Here is a 19659-nt window from a genome sequence, read left to right as displayed (position 1 = left end):
GTTTGAAGTGGTTTTATTAAATTAACTGCAGGAGTGGGTGGAGCCTGCTATGATTTATTTTGGGCGTTCAGGGCCAACATACCCTCCCTTAGCACTTAAGGGCTTTAGGTGTCGATAATATGATACAACGACACTACTTTACTTTGACATTGATGTGCCATAGTGTTTCTTGCGCATGATCCCTCAATTGAGGCCAAATGTAAAGGTAACTTGCTTGTTAAAGCAAACTGAAACTTTGAGCGATTTTGCCTATGCGGCATGAATCGGAGGGGTTTGTGAAAAGCAATGCTTATGCCTGCTTGTTTTTGTTTTCACCATCCAAGGTTTGCCTTTTCACCATTGAATGAAGACGAGGAGGATGAGGAGCAGAAGGAACCCATGCTGAACGAAAGTTTTGGTAAATTAAAAAGAGCTCCTATGTTATGTCTTTTAGAAATCAAATGATGAGGCAGTTGTGGCCGCCAGTGCCCTATCTCAATGCCTCTAATTATTTTCAGGCAGAAATGTGAACATCTTGAAAATACATTCCAGTTGTTGTTTTCTTAATAGCCTACAATCCAAATGCAAGCTTTCCCCCACCATGCACAAGTCCACTATAATGACATATTGCTTAAATTCCCATTTAAAAAGCAGTAAAATATTCCGATTGTTCTTGGTGTTTGAAATATTTTGGCACGTCTATGTCCTGCCCCTCTTCTCTCATACTATGGGATGTCCAGCATCCCTATCAGAAGACCAGCATGTGCACAGCCTTTACAGAAAAAAGCATACCACTTAAGCATGTGCACTTCTCTCATGTGCTGACCCGCCCCCTTTTCATCCTTCCCTCCTTGCGCTAGGAGGAGGGCATGCATGTGCAGCCTGCTCAGACTCTTTTGTTCCGATATTACTTTGCAATCACTAGGTCTTCCTGCTCTCAGATGAGCGCACTTTGTTTCTTTTTGCTGGGATGGACACGGTCCCTGCTTCAAGCAATGCGTATCCTGCTCACTGCCTTTTTATATGTCAGACCTAAACTGGCTTTGATTCCAGTGCTTTGTCCTCTATCATTCTGGGGCATTTGCTTCGCTTGTGACACACTTTCTACACACTCTCTCTGCTCACATCTCCAAAGATGGACTTGCGTGTTTCCACAACTGCCTCTGCCTCAGGTCCTGGACCTCCTGAGATGCAAGACTGTCACAGTGAGTATTGTTCTTTTTCCCATTGCTCCTAGACAGGGTGACAGCCTTGGGCCTCAAGCCACAACGCAAGGCACTGACTCCCAGAACCTCTATCCGATTCGGGTGTGAGGGGTCCTCTGGACCTACAGTACAGTCTTTTGCCTGAAAACTATTGATTGTGGGCAAAAAAAAGGCAGACCATTGGCAGTATTCTCCCAGAGCACATAGGCAGAGCCCCGCCCCACACTGCACACAAGTGTGCTCAGGGACTGGCAGGCCCTTCATCTTCGACAGGGAATTAAGAAAGTATGAAGAGCAGAAGTGTGTGTGTTTGCATGCATGCATGTGCGTGTTTGTGTGCGGGGGCTCCGGCAATATGTTTTGGGTGGGGGAATGTGTATATTTGAGTTTGTGTTTGGGGGAAGAGGTTCAATGTTTGGAGGGGAGAGAGGGGCCAGGAGAGTGAAAGGGTGGTTCGGGGTTGAACCGCCAATGTGGGAGAAAAGTGTGGCTGGGAGGTGGTGGGTGGGGTAAAGGTTCCGAGAGGTGATTCGGGCGTGGGGTATCAAAACCCCCCAAAATCAGTCTTTCCTGCTTGTTGGAGACCCCTCTAAATTGGCCAAGAAAAGCAGCCTTTTTTTTAATGTGCCGTTCAAGATGCAGGATTTTGACAAAGAACTGGACCTAGAACTACGATCAAGCTAACTAAATAGTCACTATGCCCTCTAGGGATACCAGCGTTTATCCCAAAAAATTCTTCAGGTCTACAATGGTGCCGGTCCGAGAGCTGAGCTTGGATTCATCATTCCAAAGACCACCTTCCACTGTCCCTCTGGCACTGCAGACCTTGCACAACAGAATAATCCCACCAGAAACTAACACTGCTCAATTAAATGGTTCAAAGGGAGGCTGGGTAGAAGAGATTGGCTTTGTGGTTGGCCCATCCCACCTCATAGCCAGCCTTCCATGGTAGGGCTGCCAATCTCTGACGATCCCTTCAGTCAAAAAGGCCTTATCCCTAGCCTTAAACACAGGAAACATACTCCAACCCAGACACAAAAGAAGGACCGGAGGGGAGAGTAGATTATCAGCCAAAAGCTTCTTCGTTCTGATCAGCGGACTGTCTGAATAGAGGGGACGCCCAGTGGTACCACCTTTTTCCTGTTTTCAGAAAAGCAGCAAGGCAGGTGGACAGGACTGGTACACATACCCATCTAAACTGATGTTTATTCATAGCCAAGGAAAGTTGTCCGAAGCTTCACTTGGCCCGTCTGGCAAATGGGAAGGTGAAAGCCAAGTGTAGGCCAGAGAATTCGGGAAAACTGTCATTTGGGGTAATGCAGGGAAGGGGGATTGGGAACCAGAAAATTGTGAAGAAAAGTGTGTTGGTGGCCAGCTAGCCTTTTGATGTGACGGTTGACCAAACGTGGGGGAATAACGAAAGGCAGACTAATACTGTGGCCGGTGAGTTGAAGGCACATTGTTTAGCTTTAGTTGTGAGGGCACGTATAGGTTTTGGACACAGACAGACTTTTAAATTGAACTTTCTGACTAAAACTTTCTTTGGTTTCTTTAGGTATGGAAATCCCACCTTAGCATAGGGCAGTTAGGCCTTCAAACATCCTGACATTTGAGTTAATAAACCATTTTTGTTGGAACTTTGAATCTGTTATCTGTGTCTCGCTTCATGATGCCTTCACAGGGAGCAGCACAATGCCATGGCCAAACCCGAGACACGAGTTATTTAGAAAAAAGGGCCCCAACCAATCACAGATACAGTTTAACCAAACATAACTGGACCCACAATATAAAAGGGGTGTTGGGAAGAATTCTCGGAACTGTGCTAACTCCCTCCACCTTAGAGATCCCCAGCAACTTTGCTGGATTTTGAGGACTTGATTTTTTTTTTACCCTGGAGCGATTTTTTTTTTTTTTTTTTTTTTTTTTTTTTTTTTTACCCTGGTGAGAGTGAGACACTTTTTCCCACTCTCTCATGTATTTTAATGTGATTTCTGAGCTTTGTGTTTCTTTTGGTTATGGAGCCTGCCATACTCCATAGGCATCATCTTTTACATTGTGTCACACCACACCTTCAGTGCAGTGGCACAGGGAAGACTTTCAGATTTCCCAAATGTTTAAATACCTTCTCTGGGATAAACTACTGTTTCCCAGAGCAGTAAAGTGAAATTGACTTTACTTACATTTGTAACTGTCTAGACCCAGCACACACTATCTTACAATAGGGTCTGGAGGGGTTACCTAGTATCCCCTTTGTCTAGCTTCTCATGTAACAATTTTATGTTACCCTTTCCTCACTGAATGGCTGGTGGCAGTGGTTTTCTTTTAACTACCATGGTGTGCATTTACCGCGGGCTCCGTTCGCAGCTTCAGTAAAGCACACAAGGGTGCCATGTTTGTCAAAATGGCCACAGTCTTTTTTTCGCCATTTCTTTGTGGAAAGGTCCTTCTTGAGATTTACTCTGCGCGCCAAACCAGGTTTGGGCCCATTGTTTCGCTTTGCCTTTGGTGGGATTCACAAGTGAAGTCTGGCTCCAGGGTGTCTGGGGTAGGCAGGAAGTGAGGGAGGTGCCATCTTTTGATGGTCAAGGCTACTCCCATCTTAGTTATAGAGCAAAATAGGAGTTTGTCCAACCCCAACATTTTCAATTCAAGTTTTTTTGTATTTATTTTTATTTTTTATTACTTTTGTTTAATCACTATGATTTTTACAAGGACGAAAGAATAGAAAAAGGATGCTTTTACTTAGTCACTGAAGGCCTCTATTCTTTCCATAGCGTATTTTAAGAACTTTGCCGCAGCAATGGTCCATCTTGTCTTTTCACTCAAGATCAGGCGGGACCACCAGATCTCCTCTTCCTGCAGCTTGCAGTCAGAGAACAGGGGGGTCAAGTATGTGAGTCTCATTACTCTGGTCTCCTGACAAGACATCAACAAATGCCTTACTGTCTCCCGTTGCTGTTGATCTGCGCAGAGTCTGCATCCATTTGACTCTGACAAAGATCTTATTTTCAAGATTTCGTGCGTAGGCAGGATTACAATTTGTATCCATTGTGTCAGTGTCAATACTTGTGATACCATGCCTTCCCTACACCAGCCAAGTACTGCCACAAGGAGTATGACTCGTAACACTCTTGGGTTGGGTTCTCGGCCCCGGTTTCACTCCCCCTCTCTTTATGTCCCCTTGGCTGCCTCGCTTGCCAAGTACTGACAAGAGGAAGATAGTCCTGCTCGTAATCTAGGTGTAAGGTTTGTGCCTCCAGCACCTTTCGGCCCCTACCAGTCCCTACGCCTCTACTGTTACCTTGTCTGCACCCAGGATGTGTGGCCAGTTCTTCCAGGGGTCCTTCTAATGCTGGGGTTGCTTCGCAGGCTTCTCCGCATCTCAGTTCCTTTGCATTGTGGATCTCCTGCCAGGCCCTTGGTGTGATGGTATGGATGCTGCTTCTTGCGTTTGTGTCCCCGTCTGCCAGCCTCCCAGTACCTACTGTCTGGATGCTGTTGGATGAAGGAGTCCCGTTGTCCTCTTGACTCTGTAGCGGACTGCTCTCAGCTCATTCCTGGCCTTTTCTGCATCTCATTCGTGCTTACTGGGCTTCACGGTCTCTCGTCCTGGTTGGCTGCGTCTCCCCGACAGGTGGTCCTTCTTTGGTCTTTATCGTGTAAGCAGGACCACGCCTCCGCAGAAGTCTGTACCGCTGCAATTCTTTCTTAGCATTATTCTTCATTGCTCCTGTATCCCACCTCGTCCCAGTACTTGGGTTAGCTATGTTCCTGTTCTTCTTCGTTTCAGTACTTTCCAGAAGCTTGACGTAGTCTGCTTTACTACAACACATAGGCCTATTCTCTACAGAGAGATGAATAGAGCAGGAAGAGGCTAGAGTGTGTGAGGTGTGATGATCCTTTAAGGGCTACACCTTAGATGGTTGTCCTTCTCCCAAGGGGGAGGGGAGTCCCTCCCCGTGAGATCCTCCCTCATTATACCACCCCCAAGGGGATAGTCGGGTAGCGGCCTTACCTTCCTGGCCTCATGGGAAGGGGTTCCCCCATTGGGAGAAGTTACGACATCTAATGATTCATCACAGAACCCTAAGAAGGAGCAGTGCCACTAGCCTGCTTGGGGTGTTGGGGGGGGGGGAATTGGGGGCAGGGGGGAGGCTATATCCCATATCCTGTGGTAGCCCCAAAATAATTATAGTTGAGAAAAAGAAAAGCTTTGCTACCAGCACTTCTGCCCTCCGGTTCAACTTTTGCTGGGTCATCTTTCCTCCTATGTACCAGTGGTACACTTCCCCAAGCTGTGCATAGGACAACTGCAGAAGGGCCCCCATTGCACTAGATTGTGGTGCAAGAGGCAGTCCAAGTGCATCTCAGATGGTGGGTCCAACAATGCTACCTCACTCAAGGTGTCACTCTAGACTGTTCCGTGGTGATCACTGCCAAATTGTTGTAATACGGCTGTGAACCGACTCTGGGGTACTGAGGTACGCAATGTGTGGAATTTCTTGAACAGTGGCTGTGCCCCATTCAACAATCACCATTGTGGCCGCGCATCCCTTCCTTGATGGTTTCCGCCCATCCCTTCCATGATGGTGCCTGCAGCTGGACGCAAAGTCGGCCACTATGCGGCAGGTATATGCTTTGTGGAAAACGCAGCAGATTGTATCGCAAGTCTCCAGTGACCCCTGAAGCCTGCTGCTGTGTTTGTTGCTCCACTCTTTGTCCCGTCTGCTTTCTGCCTACCTCCTTCTGCCTTTCCCCCACCATCCTTGCTGCCTACCCGGCCGGCTGTGTCCTACTGACTTCACCTGCCTCTTTCTAGCTCCTGGCTCCTGCCAGTCTGCCTGGCTATCTGTCTCTGCCAGAACTTTTGCCTCTACCTGAGGCTTACCTCAACATCTGTGCACCCGCAACCTGTTAGACCACTGTACACCATCTTCCAGTGGGCACCTTCTCCAAACCAGCAGTGTCCTTCCCAAGGGTCTTACTGTCCCCAGGTCACATTTTTGTTAGTCTTGCCAACAACAAGGTAGCTTCAGGGACGGGCTGCCTCTACCTACGTGACAAGACTACAACCAACAGACATAAAAGGTAAAAGCATCAGCGGGCTACCCTTAACAGGCGGCAGAAATTACATAACATTTCTTAAACTCAGGACAATGCGCTTTGCACAGAAAGCTTTTCTGCCCATCAACAAGGGGGCAAGGGTGAAGATATTTACAGACAATACAATGGCGGTCTATGTGAATAAACAGGGGACCTAGGTATTCACCCTGTTGCTGTCTGGCAATCAAAATATAGAACATGGAAGGCATGCCTCCACCACAAGATCCTCATTTGACAGGAGTGGAAAAAACACAGGCACACATCAGTTCCACCACTCCACCACCCCCTCCATGAGTGAGAACTCAACCATCAAGTGGTTCTTCAAATTTTCTCGATGTCACGATTTCCACAAGTACACTTATTTTCCTCCCCTTACAACTCTAAATTTACTATGTGGCTTGGGGGAGATGGAGAAACTATTTACTAGGCGATGGCGTCCCTCTTAGGTGGACAATTTCTGTATGCCACACCCCTCAAATGGCCACTTTGATCCACAAGTATCAGAGAAGCCATATTTGCAGAATGATTCTGATCGCACCTGTCTGGACACGTTGGCTTTGGTTCTATGTCATTAAAGGTCCTGCTTCCTAGACAATTCTACTCCCCAATTATAAGGACCTCCTGTCTCAAAGGGGTTGCAGTGTACTTCAACCATCCCTTCCATCGCTGAGCTTGGCAGTGTGGAAGCTAAGATCATTCATAACTGTCTAGAGATAACATGGACATTATCCTGGCAGCCCAAAAGCCTTCAGTGCAAGAGCAAGTGGCTATGTTTCTTCCCCTGATTGTTGGAGAGAAATATCAATCTGTTGATGTCAGTCATGCACTCGGCCCTTTCCTTTTCAGTGGACCCTGCGAGGTCTGACATTCAGATAGTGTAGAATCTTACCTACTGACCATTGGGGCCTACCGGAGCCCTGGGGAATCCAATGAGACTCCTTGATCCCTCATGTGATCTTAACATTGTTTTTTCTACCCTAGACCAAAGCCAATGGTAAGAGCATAAATTAAACAGGTCACTCCTAAAACACTTTTCTTATTGGCCATTAAATCTGCCAAGAGGGTCAAAAAAATTCAAACCCCCTGTGCAGTGGAATCTTTCGCCGTTTTTCACAAAGAAAGTGTGGCTTTTTTCATTATTATTTATTTTATTTAATTTTAAGAATCCACCCCTTATTCTTACCAAAGGTGGTGGTGGAATTCCATCTTAACCAGGAGATGTGCCTCCCTATGTATTTTCCCAACCCTTTGTCAGATCCAGAGAAAGCCCTCCACATCCTTGACATGTGTTGGGATCTTACGTTTTTATCTCACTTGAACAGTGTCTTTCAGAGAGTCTTTTGGAATATTTGCCAATGTTGGTGTTTTTTGTATCTTCATAGCTTCTAAAGCATTGTTCTCAATGGATGGTGTCCTGTATCATACGGTGCTACTCTGGAGTGGCTCTTCCACCTCCAACGGAATTGAGGGATTATTTTCTTTGAAGCAAGCCCACCTCATTTGCCTTTTGTCATGTTCCTTTGGACATTATTTGTGAGGTGACGCTGTGGTCTTTTTTATATGGCTTTTCCAAACACTTGGACACTAGTTCAGTCAGCCAGTTCTCTGCAGCATGTATGGCTGAACTTTTGTTCCTTTTCCTGAGAGTGAGTTTATTCTTCTTCCACCTTCCAAATTGTTGCTTGGAAAATTTCCCATAGTATGGGGGAAAGGGTACGGTACATAGGAGTAATATAAACATACTCTCTGCAATAAGTAACTTTGACTTTTTACTCAATATCCTTCCAACTGTTTGGCATTGTTTTTTGTTAGGGAGGTAGTTCAACCTGTTCCTTCTATCCTGACACACTTTTTTTATTGTAACATTTAGTTTATTTCAAACTTTTATCTCAACAAAATCCTTACCATTTCCTTAAGTCAACCACTTTCCAATTTACAGCACAAAATTGAAAAATAAAATTTTCAGTGTTAGTCCACATTGTTTAGGTCATTAGTTTGCTCAGCGGGTGAAGGAAAAGAAATCTTACTTCAAGATTCCATCAAGAAAGTTTATTACTGAGCAAATTAGGTGCACAGAGCTTCCACCTAAGATCCTGAGCCACCATTCATCCATGTTTTCACCTGCTGGTGCAAATTGGCTCAAGTGGGTTGAACTTTGGTCTTTAAACGCAGTACATTCTGTTATTAGATGTTTAAGATATTCAGTGCTATCCATGCAGAATCTACATACATCATCCATTGTGTTTTCCATATGACGCACCACCAGCATTTGTTTCGTTTTATATGCATTCAAGCGCAATCTTAAAAACCCATTGCGATGAAGACGAGACGGGAATTGTTGCAGGTAAAGTGGCATGTTTTCCAACTGGTTCATTGTGGGCCCAAGTTCTAAAGCAGTCGGCAGTCTATTATATTTTGACAGATTTTGGATCCAAGACCATTGTTTTAACTTCTTTTTTGCAATTTGGGGCTGATCTAACAGGGTGGCCATCTGGATGTCTGCTGCTCGCAAGATTTCCTCTAGCTTTTGCGTCCAATTCTTGAGTAGACCGGTATAGGGACAAGTGCCTGTAGGTGCAAGTATTTTATAGGCTGGTTCTGGGCTGGCGATTAACATTTTTCGTAGTATCACTAGTGATTTCCAGACCACAGCGCCATATAGCTCTTCCAGTGCCAGTTTGTGCCTAATTATGGTTATCAATATGTATTTTGGTAGTCTTAGGACTCACCGCCAAAAAGTTCCCTCTAGTTGTGCCCACATTTTATGGTCTAAATGCCATCCTGTTTCTGCACCAAAGGTGATGCTGGGGATTACTTTCTGCATGTAGAACTGCCGAACTGGAATTAGGCTGAATTTTCCAAATAGAGTGTGGATTCTTGCTCCTTGTAGGGAGGACGTTTTCATCAGTTGAAATAGGTCCTGTACCCAGCTCGTTTCTCGAATCAACCTATTAACCATTACTCCCAGGTAACGAATTTCGGCCACTTCATCAATTTCTTCATTATCAATTTTCCACCTGAAGTTTTTATTTATTTTTCCTTTTGCTGGGCCGAACTTCATAATTTGTGTCTTTTTAACATTTATTCATAGTTCGTTTTCATCCATGTATCTTTGCAATCCTGATAGCAATTGCTGTAGCCCCATTTGTGTTGAGTCAATCAGGACGAGGTCGTCGGCGTATGTTGCGCAACAGATTTGATATCCATTGATTTTTGCAGGGAAGCGCTTTACATTTGTTAAGGTGTTCGGGATGTCGGCAATAAGGAGCTTAAATAAAGTAGCGGCCAAAGGGCAACCTTGTTTAACCCCTTTAGTTATGTCTATCGCTTCTGATAGATCTCCCTTTCCATTGATCCTGATCCGAATTGATGTTTTTAAAGGGAATGCCTTTATTGGTTGCAGTTTATTTTCTGGACACTCCCAGTTTGTGAGTTTTCTCCATAGCAGCTCACGATTTATGGTATCAAAGGCCTATTGCATATCCATGAAGGCGAAAAAGAGGTTTGATCCCCTCTCTAGGGCTTCTAATTTCAGCAAATTAATCATAGTCCGGTTGATCTCTGCCCCGACCCCTTTTGTAAAACCTGTCTGTCGACAGTCTGAAATTCCGTTGTTGTTAGCCCAAGTTGTTAATTTTTGTTGGAGAAAAGTAGCAATTATCTTTCCAATTGTGTCAAGGAGGGCAATCGGGCGATAGTTGGCCGGATCGACCCAATTGCCCTTCTTCAGAATTGGCACTATTATCACCTCAGTCCAAGAAGCTGGTAGAGTTCTTTGTTTCGCAATTCTTGCAAAGAGCTTTGCTATGAAGATGGACCACTCGTATTTATATGCTTTTAGCATCACATTAGAAATGCCATCGGGCCCTGCAGCCCTGGAGTTTTTCAACTTTCCAATGGCATTTCGTATAGCTTCTTCGCTCTCTGATACCTCCCACTGCGTTGCCTCTGCTGCCAATGCAGTCGGTGTTCCAGATACAGGCTTTGTAAATACACCTTTAAAGTGCTTTATCCAGTCGCCCTCGGCGACCCCATTTGCCAACATGTCCGTTTGATTTGCAGAACCTCTGTTTAGAATGCACCAAATCTCTCTCAAATTATTCGATTTAATTAGGGCTAACATCGTCTCACCTCGTTCTTGATCGCGCATACCGGAGAACGCTTTTAACCAATTTCGGTATTTTTGCCTTCGTTGTTTTATAAGACTATAAGTGTTGACTCCCAAATTGCGTTTTAATACTCTTATGTCTTTATTGAGCTGTTTCTTCTGCTCCTTTACACTCTTGCTCCACTCATGAATGTGTATTTTTGATTTTTGTACATTCTGCGAGCCGCTCATGTTTTGATAAGGCAGTAATGGTACATAATTTGTCGAGTCACATATTGTTGTGGACAAGGACTGAAAAGCCTCTGTCAGGCATGTTATTTGTTTCTCATTTTGTCTGAGCCTGTTTCGCCCATGGCTTACTTCAATTTTTTGGTTGCAGTTCAGTACTTCCAGTTTTCGACTTAACCGCCATGACATTTCCAACACATCGTGGTCGCTATATTCAGTCGGCACTATTCTTCATTTCAGGATCTTGTTCCATACATTTTTTGAGGCCCATATGTAATCTAGGATCTTTTCATGGCCAAAGTTTTGCCAGGTAAAATTCGGTGGCATATCACCAGTTACATGCCCATTGACCATATCGCAGTCTCTTGCATCCATTTCATTATCCCATCGAGCTCTCCTAGCAAGTGTTTTCTGTTCTTCCTTCATTGTAGCTGAGATGAGCTCCTTTTCATCATTGAACCATGTTAGGTTCATGTCTCCACATACGATGATCGATAGATCTTGGTGTTTAATTTGATTTTTATCGATTATCGTCATTATTGATGAAATAAACTTCTCAGATGTGATCTTTTCTGGATTCCAGTAAATATTAATTAGGAGCAAGTGTTGCATTTTCTTAAACTGTCCATTCGATTTTTGAATTAAGGTCGCCTGGACAAAGCTATTTGGGTTTTCCTTTTCACATACTGTCATGATGCCTACCCCCGGGGACCCAGACCAAGTCCAGCACCCCCGGAAGCAGGCATCAAGTTATACTAAGCAAACCCAACAACCCCTGCTAGGGGCTATTTGGGTGTAGTCCTGGCGCCTATGGCGCCAGGCTCATATGGAGAATCAGTCCTGGCGCCTATGGCGCCAGGCTCATAGATTAAAACTTACCTGATGCAGACCATGCTGCAAGAGCTCCAAGCCAAAGGAGGCTTGGAAGGGACTACTTTACCTTAAGGACTATTTTTTACTCGGGTGGGGTTGGGGAGGAATACTTACCTGGGACTACTTTGGAGGCTATTTAAACCACGCCCGAAGAGCAGCACACGCTTCGCGTTATTCTGCATCCAGCAGCGTAATGCTCACCGTGCCTGCAAGTCTGCATCCAGTCTTCTGCCACGCCCGCCTCGAGTCCGGAGCTCCTAGAAAAAGAGGAGAGAAGGAGAAAAGGTTAGAGCAAGAGCAATACCTTTGATCCTTACCTGAATTCCCGATCCATCGTGCCTTCGAGCTGGAAGAAGTTATTTTATGCGCGTCGCCTCGCCTGCAGCAGCGCTGCGTTGAACTCACCGGCCTTCGCAGCATCTTCACATTCCACTGCATCCTTCTGCATGCTCCCACCGCACTCCGGAAGACAAGAACAGCAAGGTGAGCCAAGGAAATACACAGAGGCAATATTAGTTACCCCCCATAGACTTACCTGATTTTACCATCGGGGGTACTATTCCTCTTCACGGGTCGGCGCAGCTTCCACTGCATCCTTGCCGAACCCCGGCCCCTAAGGGGAAACAAAAGGACAGCAAGGTGAAACAAAGGGACAAACAAGGGGAAACCTCCTCACCATAATAGACTTACCTGATTTTACCGCCGGAGGCATTATTCCCCGAGACTTCATATTTTCTCTCAGCGCCTGAATAAGGGAGAAAGCAACAGGTTACATATTGACATTATTTTATCGAACTGTGTTGGATAATACAAATCCTTACCTGAATATTACCGGTTGCCACGAGGAACTCTTTGCTAGGGTCAAGCTGCAACCTGCAAGGAATCGGACAAGAGTGAAAGTCAGACATTTGAACTCTTACGAACTACATACTTACAGCGTCTTACTGGAAATCTCAGAGTCAATATTGTTCTGGAACTCACCAATTCCTTCGAGCCAGTGAAGCAACTGGTTTTCAACGCGCCCCTGCGCTCAATGCAGGATCGAGAGCTCATCTTTCCAAACCATCAGGTGAGACTATAAGAGGGGACATCAAAGGTGATCAGTGGGGAGAACAGCGGGAGTGGGGGAGGGTTAACGCTCAATTCCACGGGTGGTTAATTCCCTTTCTCCATTTGCAGAAGAATATTCCTAGGGGCCAAGCAAACAAAGCTAGGTGGGCCAGTCCAGTCCGTCATCTCTATGCACTACGCGTCACATTGGTGGAGGCCGCAGCTGTCCAGTTCAGATCGACGCCCCTGTGGGAGCCAGGTGAGCGTAACACATACTTCCCAGTTTGTGCCGTTTTTCAACATTGTAATTAAGCCTGAAAACGGACGACCCTGGGAATTTTTCTCAGCTGGATTGAGCATTGTCAGGTACACATCTTTTACCGGTGGAATCCGCAACCATGTCTCTTGTAAACATATGGCAATATTTTCTGTCAGATCCACTGGGAAGTCGTTAAATAAATGTTGGAAACCTCTCGTATTCCACGATATCAGCGTAGAGGATCCTTCATGGTTGTATAGGCCTAGCTAGTACTTTCTCATTCTTGTTGTAGAGCTGCCAGATTGCAGCAGAGAGGTTTGCACTGTTTTTAACTGTTTCCTTATGGCATCTCGTCGCTGTTTGTTGTTTTCCTTTGCTTTTGTAGTCTCATTTGAACCAGAAGGACTTTAAAGTACAGCCAGATCTTCTTCTGAAAGCTCAAACCCCAAGAACAGTAGTTTGTTTTTCGCGGCCATCATAGTCTTGCATACTGCCTTAGATTTTATATGCAGTAGGACTTGGTCAGCTCGATCTTCTGAGATGCATTCAACTATACTGATATCTTGGATAGTCGCCGTCCTTAATATCAGTACTGAGTGCAGGAGACGGATTACATTGCCTCTATTTAAGTTGACATCATTGTCATCATTGAATATATTTTCAATATGGATTTTCCATAGCAGCGATTTTGCTTCATTCGACTTCTGTTTCTCCACGAGAAGCAATTTATTCTGTGTTTGTGTCAATGTTTGCTTCGATTTAATGTCACCTTGGGCTTGTGCCCAGTATCAAGCTCAGCATTTACTTGATTTCCGGGTGATTTCCTGTGCTTCGCTGTGGGCCCAAAGTCCTTTTGGGTCTCCTCTTCTTTTGCAGTTTTGCTATTGATGGCATAGGAATTTGTCTTGCCGCTCTTGCATTTTGTCCCACCAAATTAGGCTGGCTAGTTTCGTCCTCCTCCTGAATGACCGAGTCACTGCCCTCTTCAAATTCTTCAGAATATGTCGACAAATTACAGAGGTCCACTGATTACCTCACTGTTTGAATTGAGTCACTGGCTGAATCAAGTCTTGTTCGTTTTTGTTGGATTTGTTGGGTTGGATTTTACAGTTACTCCAACTATTTTTATTAGACTTTTTTCTTTATCCGATTCTTTACTTGAACCCTGTTTCTCTCATGTGAATAAACTTTGTTTGACTGGTGTGGGCAGGTTGCGTATACATTTTCTGGAGTTGCTTGTTTGTTTTTTTGCTGTTCCTAGATTTTTCTTTTTCTTCAGTTTTTTTTGAAGGACATTGCTTACCCACATTGGATTGTGCGATTCGTGCGGCGCTTGTGAGGTTTTTTGCTGCGCCGCTAAATATGCCATATGTTGATTTATCTGTGGAGCAATGAGGCTTTTCGGGGGACTTTCCAGTGATTTCCACACTTGCATTTGCAATGCTTCTCTTTTCTGTTTAAATATTTGCAATTACTTAAATTGATTTTGGAGTTGCAGTTTTGGTGACCCCCTCTTGTCCCGTCTTACTACTGCTTGTTGGCAGCTCGACACTCTCTTGGTGTCGCAGTCTGTGCATCTGCGCGGACCGTCTCGATTGGACTGAGGCCTCTGCTCCTCCAGGTACGTTAGTCATACTACAACCATCCGTTCCACTATCGACCTGTGTTTCCACGTTTTTTCGATGGACCCCGGACTGGTGTTTATTGTAGGCTGACTGATTGCATTCGTTCTAACTTGTTTTAAGCAGCCGAACACCGCCTCCATTAAGGTGTTTTTTTCAGTATTGTCTTTTCTGACTCACTTAGCTGATTTTGCCAAGACGTTGATTTCGTAGCTTCATTTTCCAGATGTTGTTGAAGTAGTGTATTTACACTTTCCATTTTACTTATTTTTTAGTTCAAGTGGCCAATTAGAGCACTGTTATTCTGCATTTCCTCATTTAAAGATTCATATAGTTTTATGAATGGAATCAGCGCCAAGGACGTGGCAGCCAACACATTATTGTGGATTTGAATTGCAGCCGCGGTTGACAAATTTGATTTTAGTGTTGGCTTGTTTTCCACATCACTGTGTTGGGTGTCTTTGTTTCCAGTGGTGAGCTCGCCTCCGTCTCACGTTGGTTCACCCGCGGCGTCCCGTGGCATCTGACCAACAGCGCCGAACAAACACGCCAACTCTGGCGTAGAACAGCTTGCCATCTGCTCCACGGTGAATCTACTTCCCTTTGTGGCCTGCAAAGGTATACCAATTTGCTTATTTTGAATATTTACAGATGTTACTTGTGTTTGTTTTCGTAGTGACAATTGCTCCGTATTTATTGCAGAAGCCTCTAGTTGGCGTTGTCTTGTCGGACTTGTTTGAAGGTTTGGGAGTCCTTTACACGCTCCATGAACCTGATGGATGTCGGTTCTTATATTTCTACCCTTTGTCTTATTTTTAGTTGAGAAGCTCTCCGGCAGCTTATTTTTCATTATTTCAAAATCGGCTTTTAAGCGCTCAGTTAGTCGAACCTCACGACCTGCAAAATCGAATCCACTATTAGGTGTGTTTACATTTGTGGCTGCGTGCTCCTGGCTGTATTCGCCATCTTGTCTAGTGGGCATGCTGGGATCTCCTCTCGTACACATCGAGCCTGAAAGTCCTGGGTTCTCATATATTTCTTGATACGCTGTCTCGTTCGTTTTGATTGAATGTGCACTATTGCATCTGATCTTGATTGCCGGGTAATTTTTAGCAAAGTGTCATTCCACATCAAAGTCGTTGACTCCGCCTTCAACAGGCGGTTAGGTACATTTTATTGAATTTGCTTCTCTCAGCAAACGAGGGCCCTCTAATTCAAGCAGCTCAATGTCCGTTACGTCAAACGGTGAATCAAAAGCAGCCGCATTGATTTCGATCACTTTGACACTTTCGCCATAATTAAGGGATACATTGAGTATTGGGCATGAAGCACTGTCGGCACGTACCCGTCCGTGTTCGTCGGCCTCCATTGTGTCGCCTCCAAACCCTGTCCATACATTCCTTTCCACTCCCCCCCTCCTCCTCCCACACCATCCTTAGCACCCACATGTGCAACAAATGCCTCATCCTTATCTTCAAAGCTGTTTTGAGGTGTACGATGGGCTGAGCCTGATAGCCGTTTTGTTGCCAGTTGCGCTAATGAGGGGAAAGCAGAGAAATTAGCACTCGTTGTTTGCCCAGTCTGTGGAGCGGCAGACAGCAGATCATCTTGCTGTTCCCGCAGCCAGTCATACCCCCCCAAGTCACACGTTTGGGTGAGCACCTCTCCATCTCGGGCAGAATATTGTCAGTGGAAAAATTCACCTGTGACTGTAAAGATTGTTTTAACTTTGAACGTGTCAAAGGGCCTGCCTCAGCCATTATTGGCTTCTTACCTGCTGTGGACTGCTGCAGACTGAACTCTGCGCCCGAACTCCTTGCACGCTCTGCACTTTACCAAAGTTTTTAAAGGGAGTTGGGCTTAGCTGGTTAAAGACACAGTAGCAAGAAAAGGAAAAAGACCCACTCCAGGCCAAACTCCTTTTCCAATCACACCAAGCAGTAGCTGCAGCTCCTCTCACCAACTCCAACTGCTGCAGACTAAACTCTGCGCCCGAACTCTGACACACTTTTTAAAAGAACATCAAACAATTACTGCTGTCAATGTATCAACAGTATAGAAAGAGGACACATGAACTGGGGACCCATCTTAGTAGCCATCTACCTTCTGATTAGTTAACACTCTTTAGAACTACATTAAAAGCTTTGTTATTCAGCATTGTGTTAACCGGAAGACATTATTAACTGGCACCTGCAGCCTTTTTGGGTTTTTTCCTGGCTCAGATAACGGGAGGGTTGCCCAGTGCGATGCCAAAGGTTAAGATTAATTCTCAACCATCCAGCCATCACCTCTTTTGTTTTGCTATTGTCACCCCGAGTGGGACGGGTATGCCCAGACGTGGGTCCCGTGCCTGCTGGGCCTAGAGACCCAAGCTACTCCTCACTGATGACGCCCAACAAGGCTGAAACATGTCTGAGGATGCTTGTGGTCTCGTGCAGAAGGGATGTGACTTAGCAGTTTGGGCTGGACTACCCCTTTTCGGGTGGGACCAAGTCTGATTTGCATATGGTCTTTCCCCTTCTGTATGGCTAGGCAGGCGAAGAACGAAGGTCTGGAGGGTTGCCCAGAGCGATACCAGAGGTTAAGATTAATTCTCAACCATCCAGCCATCACCTCTTTTGTTTTGCTCAGATAACGGGCATATATTTCTCCAGCATGGGGTCTAGCATGGATTCACATGCTCATCACAGCCCAGGGTCTCCTCCTCCGACACTCTAGCATGGATTCACATGCCCATCACAGCCCAGGGTCTCCTCCTCCGACACTCACCATATCCGCCTTGTCGGGGTCCCTCCCGTAGGACCTGGCTGCAACGAATTTCTGATCCAACACGGTCTTAATAACAGCAAGATCCTCCTCAGAGGAGATGTACGTGCCCTGCAGGACTACCCTGCACCCCCTTCTTCTCGATCAGGGGAGACGGTTTCTGGGAGATGACTGGCATCGTCTTCACCAGTGTCTTCTTCACTGGCAGGAAAGAGGATTCCCACCTGGCTGGCAGGGAAACTCTCGTTCTGGCTGTTTCCCGTGAACCCGTATCCGTGGTCTTCGACATGGACGCCACCACTCCTTCAATTGAGGTCTTTGTGGGGTGAACCAGGGCCTTCATGACCTTTGTCTCACTTGAGGCCTTCACTGTGGGGGGGAGGGGTGGTCAGCGGCACGCTCCCCTTTGGACTTCTCCGTCGGAGCTGACAGGGACTTCTCCAGGAGTTTGCCCGGGTGCTCTGACTCCCTCTTCTTCGCCGAGCCGGACCGTTGGCTCGTGGTCGAAGGTGCTGGAGATGCTGCGCCGATCCCTCGCCACTGAGGAGCCTGTCCCAACGGCGCTCCCGGACTGGCAGTGCTTTGCCTTCTGTTGGGCCCCCGTCGCCGGAGCGCCCTCAAAGGTCTTAGAAGACCGCTCTGATTTCTTCTTGCGGCTGGGTGACCGGGACTCACACGACTAGGGCCACTTGGTAAGCCGCGCACGACGGACCTTTATGGTGCGGGGCACCATATCCTTGCAGGACGCACAGGCCTCCTCCACGTGCGTCTGGTCAGTATGCAGGCAGTAGAGGCACAGGCGGTGGCCATCGTCCAGGAAAATGTTGAGTAGGGCACATCCAGGGCAAATCCTGAACAGAGGCGTTGAGTCTCCTATCTTCAGCCATGTCCATGCGGCGTAGGCCAAGAATCTTCTGGAATCCTCCAAGAAGGGAACTCTATGAAAAATGGCCCTTGAGGGGCGTAGAAAGTTCAGAAAAACGGGTCACCGTTAGTCGGTTGATGGATTGATGGAGGTTAAGGCTCGATTGACCGAAAAAATAAGAGCAAACTCTTAGAAAAATCGCAAACGCAGTAAAAACTCGATAGCTATAGCACGAGGACTCCCACACTTGAACGTGCAGTAAAAATATGAGATGGCTGCCAGAGAAGGGGCTTAGGTAGAGGGCAGTCATTGGTTGGGGGCAGTATGACCCAGAGACAAGTGATTGGTTGTTAGGAGAAAGACAATTCAGAAACGAAACTGAAACTGATTTTTTTTCTTTACCGAGGATTCCCAGCCTGACGACGGGGAATATTCATGAGCATGTGAATCCATGCCAGACCCATGCTGGATAACAACAGTTACAGGTAAGTAACTTGATCCTTACCAACTTAATCTTTGCTTGCAATAATCATGAATGCAGGCTAATATCGGGTTCTTAATGGTGTTGGATAATCAAATGTCTATTGTACTTCCAACAAAGATTTTGATATTACAAACTGGAAGTGTGTAAATGAAATCTAATATTGAGTATCAGAAATTGGCTGAATTTGCCTTATTGAATGAGGATGGTGCGTAGAGTATTTCTGCTGTTTTCCCCATCTTTCTGTTCTCATGGAAAAGCTTTCTAGGACTGGTGCCACTGATCCATCGGCTGATTATAAAGAGTGAAGTTGTTGTCTACTGAATTTAAGCGCTCCACTAGTTTTATTTGGGGACTTTCTTACAGAGCCAAAAACAATGAGGCCATTGTTAGTGGCAGATGAGCACTATGCAATTCCACGTGCAAATACAAAAGCCGAATCATTTGCCTTTGTTAGCACTTGTTTTTAACAGGACTTAAATGCAATGTACAGCTGCAAGGACACTCGTCCCACTTTCACGCTGCAACCCATAGAATACAGCTGAGTCCCACCAAAAATTTGGTCCAGCTGTCACGTAGTCACTTATATTTCTGTCCTCTCTGTGCTGGAACACTTGGCATGGTTTTTATAATGTCATCTCTGTGAGTAATTGAATAGGCACCTAAATTCTAATTACTGTTCACATGAAATGTAATGTTCTTTTATTTTCATGTTGCACAGTCTACATCTTCCAAAGGGGCCTTACACCCACGACGCTACAAGGCCATAACAATGTGTGGTAGGTCAGACATAGAAGATGGAAAACTGGTCATTTTTCTAAGGATCTCAATTTTGTTACAGTAAAGGAAATAGCCCCACCCCGCCTTACTCCTAAGGTGGAGGTTCCCCAGTCAGGATAATAAAAAGGTGCTCGCCAGGACATTTTACACAAATCAACCTTGTCCTCTTTCCAAGCCTGTACCACCCGGCTGGTGGTCCCTACCACTAACAAAGGAAACAAAAAGACTTGGTCTCGACAATTGTGCTTAGTCCTGTTTCTTGGCTTGTGCTGGTTGGTGTGTGACCCCGCTCCTCAAATGTCTCTCCTGAATTCTGTTCTCTTGGGTTTTCAGGCCTTAG

The 19659-nt window shown here is 45.7% G+C and overlaps 1 protein-coding gene across 2 annotated transcripts in view; it reads left to right on the top strand.

Moving 5' to 3' along the window:
* Positions 1–19659, top strand: part of TMEM87A (transmembrane protein 87A) — a 522872-nt gene that overhangs the window by 437241 nt on the left and 65972 nt on the right. For both annotated transcript variants that reach the window (XM_069638821.1, XM_069638819.1), the window contains exon 16: positions 324–397. In XM_069638821.1, the coding sequence (XP_069494922.1) occupies positions 324–397 (74 nt within the window). The remainder of the gene's footprint in view (positions 1–323; positions 398–19659) is intronic.

Source organism: Ambystoma mexicanum, chromosome 14 (assembly GCF_040938575.1).
Source record: "Ambystoma mexicanum isolate Mex_15411 chromosome 14, UKY_AmexF1_1, whole genome shotgun sequence".
NCBI lineage: Eukaryota > Metazoa > Chordata > Amphibia > Caudata > Ambystomatidae > Ambystoma > Ambystoma mexicanum.
This window is presented reverse-complemented; position numbering and strand designations above follow the sequence as displayed.